The 8,184-nt window shown below is 33.3% G+C and overlaps 1 protein-coding gene across 1 annotated transcript in view; it reads right to left on the bottom strand.

Moving 5' to 3' along the window:
• Window positions 1-2,323: 2,323 nt before the first annotated feature.
• Window positions 2,324-8,184, bottom strand: part of Ddx1 (ATP-dependent RNA helicase Ddx1) — a 31,754-nt gene continuing 25,893 nt past the window's right edge. Inside the window, exons 13-15 of the mRNA XM_071585705.1 lie at window positions 6,521-6,738; window positions 5,795-5,915; window positions 2,324-2,820 (exon numbers count right to left, since the gene is read on the bottom strand). Of these exons, the coding sequence (XP_071441806.1) occupies window positions 2,702-2,820; window positions 5,795-5,915; window positions 6,521-6,738 (458 nt within the window). The 3' untranslated portion in view covers window positions 2,324-2,701. The remainder of the gene's footprint in view (window positions 2,821-5,794; window positions 5,916-6,520; window positions 6,739-8,184) is intronic.

Raw genomic sequence — 8,184 nt, 5'->3', positions numbered from 1 at the left:
TGTTTTACTTTCAGTTCTTTCTCCATCTCCATAGAGCCAGCCATACTTTCCCTCACCTACACATTACCAGCTACCTAATTATCGTTAGCCAATTTTCTGGTCTAACTTTAAACCCTTCCCTCAATTTATTCATCGCACTACATAAACTCAATGTTTTGTAATATTGTGTACCTGATATCTTGATGAGAAAACCCTGGTCGTGCCAAATAAAAGCCATGTGGAAAACAAAACATTTAAATTCCTGTGGTAATTGTGGTCACATACTCTTTGCATTAATGGTCTTCCATTACTGATTTAATTAAAAAATATTAATCTTCATATCATGTATAAAATATAAAGTTATGGTAAACCATATTCTACTATTCCTTTCTTGTTGATAAGAATTTAAATTAGAAATTATGATGACATACATTCTAGACAAACTTAAATGTATTTCTCCGACTTCGAAAATCTCTTTCTTCTTTAGAAAATTACCGATGAGCAGTAGGTAAAAATATATTTACATCAGGTAGGTTCATCTTAAAACATTGCAGGCACTATTTCAAAATTGAATTTTTATGATATTTTGAAATTCTCATGATTTTTTGACGATATTTGGATAAAATTACTACTTTCAGTGATATCATTTTATGACCTCTTAAATTTAAATGTATTTAATTACAAGTCATATTAAAAGCCTACCTTATGAGATTTTCAAATAAGATCTTGAACAGCTTTCAAATTTAATACTGGAAAATCAGATTTGTGGATGATCATACAATTGATTGATTAATTCCAAAGAAACTGCGGGAGATGCCGCAACAGTAACTTTTAACGGAGTCATCCGCTAATGTGCATTTTAATGCAACAATTTCAGAGCGTAAAAATCATTCGCCTTGACTGGGACTCGAACCCAGATCCCTCAATATCAGGCACTCGACCGGATATTGAGGGATCTGGGTTCGAGTCCCAGTCAAGGCGAATGATTTTTACGCTCTGAAATTGTTGCATTCAATTGATTGATGTTTTTGGTTCCTAAATGACATCAATGGAATACCTCACATTGCTCGCAAATATTCCAGACAGACAAATGCAATTGGAGTTTGAATACAAAATGATAGTTATAAATAACAAAGAAAACAGGAGTAATAACCGTGTACATAGAGTAAAAATTATTTACCAACAGAGAGAGACATTAATTCATTGACAGTATAGAATTTGATGTTCTCAGAGGAACTTAATTCAACACAGAAAAGAAACTTCAATAGCCAGGCTTTATGGTCAGAGAAGTACATATCAAAATTCAGACTCAATTGGCACCATACAGGAGAAGAAGTCAGTAATAGAGAGGTGACCTGTACACGCACACAATAGTGACAGTTAAATCACCAAACAATAAATGCACTCAAAATCTAGCTCCGTGCTTGGGTTTCCACAGTGAATATTTCACATTTTGAGGTGTTTTTCACAAAAATCTGAGCGTCACCATTTTAGTGCTCTGATCTACAAAAATATGAGATCAAGTTAAAACCATCAATGCTGGCAATTTCATTTGGGTTCAGCCAGTGTTCTGAAATACAGACATCAAGCTGGTGATCGATTGGGAAAAGTTCAAACACATTTATTTCAGATTGGATGCAGTGAATGTTTAGACATATCATTTTTTTCTATGGCTGCAAAGATCAGATTTACAACTTTTATTTTTTAAATTACTATAACCATATACCCTAAGGGTTCGAATTATTGCTGAACATATAAGAATGCTAGCATGGGATTAGAATCAATGTAAACAAAACAAACAATGTGGTTCTCAAGAGAGAGAAAGGCTAAGTTAAACAGACCACAGAGTAGACACTATAACAGTTAACCTCTATAGGAACAGTTTTGTATCAAGATGGTCCAAGTATTAGTGGCATAAAAAGAACTGAATTTGGCAAAGAAACTTTCATAAAGAGAAGAGAGTTTAAAACAAGGATATTGTGTAAGGATGTAAAGACAAATAGTGAAAATTCAGAAGAAAAAAAAGGCATGTTGGACTAGATAAATAGAGGTAAAAAGTAATTGTGATTGAAGAAGGGTGATTGCTAAATATGAGTTTCATGCCGAGTGAAGCTTAATAATGTATCAGTGATTAGTCAGTGCATCCAATAAAACCTATCTTGGCTAGTAGACTAACATAAATAATAAGAATTCAGTGAAAACTTTGAATTTATTTTTGAGGAGAAAAGTGAAGATATTTGTGAAATTGAGATTGGTAGGGTAAAAATATTTTTGAGTATATTTACACATTTAATAAATTAAATCACTCACAGGATTGTAGTAACATAAAGAGTATAAACAATTTGCTAATGCAAACAGGTGCTATATATTTAAATTAAAAAATCACGGCATCAATACAGGTGAAATATTTGCTCAATGAGACATTCAAAGTAACCCTTGCTTTTCCGACATAAATTAAACAATACCAAAATCAATATAAAAAAGTGCTATCAGAAATCATTCTGATCTGAGTACTTCCATTATATTCATGCCTTTTCACTATCAGGTTAAATACGTCATAATAAGCGAATGAAAAAATGGAAAACTTTGTTTCATTTATTTATTTTTACATTTATTAATGAGCAAAATAATGTTAGTTAATCACATTCATGTGAACCGCAAGATCATTTACTGATTAAATATACTCCATGCAAATGTCATCTTATTGAAGCACAGTCTATATTCAGCGGCACTTTTTCCCATAATGTCTCTTTAGGAAGAGTAGCTGAGCTTTGCTTTCCAGTTTTGAAAGCTCAACAACAGTTGGTGCCATTTGTGCAACATGATTCTGGTAATTGGAACCTAAAAGAAGAATTTGACTCATGAACACCATCCAGTAAAGTAAAAGATTAATTATGAAAAGTTCTCGGAATCACCACCAGATGTCAGTAATAGTGCAACAAGTTTCCCATGTAGTAACAGGTAATCCTTTAAGAGTGAACACATAACACATCAGTGCTCAGGGAAGAGATCTGTGGTGCAGACATCTTTCTATTGTTGTTCCCATAGCAATTTGCGAAGATAGAAAAAATTTAGATTTGAGCAGTGATTAAATACTAGGTAAAGAAAGGTATGAAAGCAAAGGAAATTCATGCAGACTTTCAGAACACTGGGGGGCTCTGCTCCTTGATATTCAACTGTGGTCAGGAGGTCAAATGAGTTTAAGTTTGGTTGGGACAGCTTAGATGATGATCCATGTAATGGCCAGCTAAAATGTGCCACTATCCCAAAAATTATCGCAGGAGTGTATAAAATGGTCATGGAGGATCACCGACTGCAGGAATCGCCGAATCTGCAGGGATGTCATCTGAACAATCATATCACATTTCAACAGTGGAATTAGATATGATAAAATTATCAGCAAGATGGTTGCCACAACTCTTGATGTAGGATCAGAATTGAAATTTGCAAACAATATTTGACCCAGTTTAAGAGCAACCATTAAAATTTTTTTTGGTTTGTGACCGCAGATGAAACATGGGTCCACAACTATACCTCAGAGACAAAACAGCATTGGAAAAATGTTGGTTCAACAACACCAAAGAAAGCAAAGGCAAATCGATCGAAAGGAAAGGTCATTGCTTCAGTTTTCTGGGATATGAAAGGGATTTTGCAGATAGATTACCTTCCCACTGGTGAAGCAATCACTGACCAATGCTACGTTAACCTCCTGGGCCAACTAAATCAAAAGATAGAAAAAAAAGGCCAGGTTTGGCAAGGCAGAAAGTCATCTTCAATCAAGACAATGCATATGTGAACTAAAATACAAATTGTTGCCACACCCGCCTTATTCACCTCCATCAGTATCCATCTCCTCCCCAATCTCAAAATTTTCCTTGGTTGACAGAGATTCTCTTCAAACAAAGAACAAACAGCCTAAATAGACACGTATTTTCCAGGCCTGAAGGAATCTAATTTTTGAGATGGGATCAAGACATTAGAATATTACTGTACCAAATGCATTAGTGTACATGGAGACTACATTGAAAAATTAAAAAGTTCCACTGAGGTAAGTTGTTTATTTCTATTCCATTCCGAGAACTTTTCAAATTACCATCGTATGTCCTATCAATATACATAAACACTGCACATTTTTATTTATAATTATATCTGCTGGAATTTATATACATACTTTACTAGAAAAGATTTTAATAGTATCCAAAAAAATCTCTGAAATTGGAACAGAGTACTATGTGATCAGCAGGATAGAATATAAGCTTGAAAATAATCATTATATAGTGACAAAGTCAGTCCCTCTGTTTAGAAGCTATGTGGCAATAAAAACCTTTCTGACAAACTTATGAAAAATTTGAAAGAAAATTATGAGAAAAAACTAGCTATTTTTTAGTCATTCTCGCACAGTAAACAGAACAAGAACAATTTTTGACCCTTTTCCTACATTTTTCCTGGAATTTCAAAGTAAGAAATAGAGAATTCCTACCAGCCAAATTTCTCTGAATGAGTGGCTGCCCTGAATTGAGGGCTTGAACTTGGTACAATTTCACAGAAGGGTTTTTATTGACACCATCATTCTGTGAAATTGTTCTCTCTGTTATCAAGTTCAAGATAGAATTCCACACAGTAAAGCTTGAAACTATCTTTTTTGAGGACTTTTCAAATGAGTAGACATTTGACAGGAGAAAATAAGAATGTTTTCAAGTATCTTTAACTACCAAAAATGTGATATTACACTTCACAATGTCTAATATCCCTTAGAAATTTGTAAAATAAGTTTGCAAAAAAAAAACAAGTATTCAGTCAGTATCAGAGCTCCTCTTCTGCTGGTTCCCTTTGTTCAAAGCAGAGTCCATTTCTTAGACCAAAGTAAAACCGAGACAGAATGGCTAAATTTTGATTTTCAGTAGTGCTTTCAATGGATTCACTATATCAGATGTTAAAGTTGTAATATCTCAATAGGTTTTATGACTAAATTGCTATAGATATTTTATTACAACCATCAGACATCTTAACAACACAATGGTCAAATTCAAAGATATTTTGGGGATTGTTGCAACAGTCAGAGAGTCCAGAGTACCAGAGTCATCCACTCATGTACTGTTCATACAAAAGTCAGTTTGAATCTAGTATCATTACTTCATTATAAGAGACTAAGAAGAATAGTTTTATCTGATATATGGACAATACTAAAATAATGTACTCATCAAACTTATGGTTTTATTTCTAATATTTGCAATATCATTGAAAATAATTCATTATGATATTCCAGTTATGAGCAACTTTACGGTAGAGTAAATTCTCCAAGTATGAATATCGTGAAAGAGTGAAAGGATGGTTTCTGGTTCCAATTAAGGAATATTAAAACAGATATCGAGCATATAATTTCATACTTTAATGATTGTAAACAAAGTGACTAAAGAAATGCCTGTAAATCCAATAACTAATGCCCATCAAATTGAGTCAATCATCTACCAACACAAAAATCAACCCTAAGGGTTTTTTTTATATGAAAGGGTAGAGCCCACCCATTTGCATAAGGTGTATGGAACTTATGCAAATGAGGGTAAGGTGGCAGGTTCCTTTCCCATAAGTTCTAGTATCCAGAAAATTAAATACAGCTTGGTTTTAAAATTGGGACTTTCCTAATACATCACCCAGTGTTAGAACTGGGGACCCTCAGGTCAGTTACCCACTACTCCACTCATTTGGCTACTTTTTTCCCAAATAAAAGCACGAGAAACCTATGACTAAAAACTTCACAATTACAAGAAATATGAATTTAAATTACAAGCATTAAAAATTATTTAAAGGCCCTTACCAGTATTTAATCTCTTCTGGCCATATACTACCTTGCCATCAAATGAATCCACAGGAACTTTAATGTCAGGGTCAACTTGTTGAATTGTAATATTGAGGTGGTCTTCTATGTCAGCCAAATACTAAAAAATCAACAAATAAACATAAATTTGTGGTCAACGCCTTTCAATTTTTTATCTTATTCTCAGAGTATATATTTAGCAGCAAATGGAAACTTTGCCTTGGTTTTAAACGTTTACGTACAAGTAACTACAAGATTAAAATAATGTTTTTTCACTTTTAAATAAATTCAGGTATATCACTGAATATTGAACAATATGGTTACAATGAATATTAAAAGCCGATGCACAACAAAAACATTAAGAAATACGGAAACACTCGGAAGATTCAGAATCAACTACATTTTCAAAATACTTGTAAAAGCTTTAAATATATAATATCTATGTACCTTAAATCAATGCTATCTGCAGAATAATATTACAAGGATATTAAGGAACACTTTCAGAAAAGATTTAATGTAGTTTAAGGGTAAATTTAAAAAAATTAGCAATGAACTCAGAGGGACAATAATATCAGTGGCTCTTCATACAACGGTAAAATGTAAACTGAAAATAACTTGAGTGTAGTGTATCATCAATAATCCATGAAAATATAACCCAAGCCAGAAAAGTTAACAATTACTATGTATATACTCAGTCTACCAAAATAGTATTGGCTTGAGACTTACACGTGGTTCATCATACCAAATACAGCATCCATTCTCAGTGGTGAGTCTGGTGTTGTGGCAATTTCGTCCACGAGTTGGGCACCACTCTCCATGATACCAAACCTTCTCAGGCACAGCTGACACCAAGGAGATGGCTAAACCCATTCTTTCAGCACGACCCACACGGCCAATTCGATGTACATAATTTGATTTCTCATCAGGAAGGGTAACATTTATCACTGGAAATTGATAACAAAACGGCAAACAAAATTAATTTTTCATCTTAATACTATATACTTGTTCAGTGAATCTAGACTAATCATTTAATTTTCAAGGGAGAAAAGAGTTTTGAACCATAAAAGCAACAAAATGTTAAGGGACTAAGGAAAGTAAAAAGTCTATACATGATGTCCAGAGATTAATGGGGCCTGCCCTTTCTAAAAGTAAGAGGTTTTCAATAATATTTGTATAAAAAATAAATGTTCCCTGATCTTAAATTTAATTCCTTAATTAAAATTTGCTCTGATGAGTTCACAATACTTGTCTCAGATTTAAATTCACATAACTACTGTAATATAACATATGCATCACCTTATTCTCTTAATATGCTTATTACTATATAGAAATTTCCAAATTGATTTGAAATAAGTAATTTTTGAAGATATAATGCTGAAACCTTCCAAGTATGCATATACCTATATCAATAACTTAGTACCTATACATTATACTTCACATTTCAGAGATAAAAATTATAATGTGGTATAAGCAAATGAGTACCTTCTTGTAACATCATTAACTTTCCACATTGTTAATTTCATCACTCAAAATCTGTAGGAGTTCACAGAGACAGTCAACTGATATTTTATTGTTAATACTTATTGGGTTGTATCACCAATGCCCAACACTAAAGTCGACCTACAAAACTCCTGTTCGCAGAAAGATTCTTTCAAGGAAGTATATCAGAAAGAATTTAGGTCTGAGGAATGTTGTAGTGGTTGTTCCAGGGTTTCCAACTGGCACCTTGATTTTAATCCACCTCTCCTATTCAGCTTCATAGTCTGATGATCCTCTTGCAGGAACAAAATTATGAATGCCATTGATTCACTAGCTCACTCTCGCTCTTTCAAAAAACAATTTATCACTTTTCAAACATTTTACCAGAAAACTTTCATGGAGTACTTTCCTTTTTTTATCACAGCGCAGATAATATCACAACAATAACAGAAACTCAACATTGCATAAAAAGTCAAAATTATAATAACCTCATGGGATCTTAAAAGAGAGGATTGGCAGACACTATTGCATTTAAACTTGAATTTGTGAATTATGCTTCAGAACACTGAAACAAGATGGCTTAACGGCATTTTATCCCAATGGCGACAAATTTTCTGGATTTAACAATGAATTAGTGTCGATATACATGGAGCCACTAATTTTAATTGTAACAATTCAATTTTCTTTGTATTAAGTGTTAACGTCAGATTCCTTTGATCTCTTCAGTCTAATCAAAGAGTTTTTCATTAATTCTGACCTGAAAAAGTCAGGGTACATCTTATGTGCCAGTGTGCCCTATGGGCCGGGCAGTGCAATAATTAATGAGCTTACCAAACATCTGTAGGGCATCACTAAGCATAAAAATGTTATAAATAAACCATTAACACAGTAATCAACCCAAAGGTTGGTTT

This window comes from Hetaerina americana, unplaced genomic scaffold (assembly GCF_022747635.1).
Source record: "Hetaerina americana unplaced genomic scaffold, ioHetAmer1.1.p SCAF_2, whole genome shotgun sequence".
NCBI classification, from domain to species: Eukaryota; Metazoa; Arthropoda; class Insecta; order Odonata; family Calopterygidae; genus Hetaerina; species Hetaerina americana.
The sequence above is the reverse complement of the archived record's forward strand: the minus strand, read 5'-3'. Positions and strand labels throughout refer to the sequence as shown.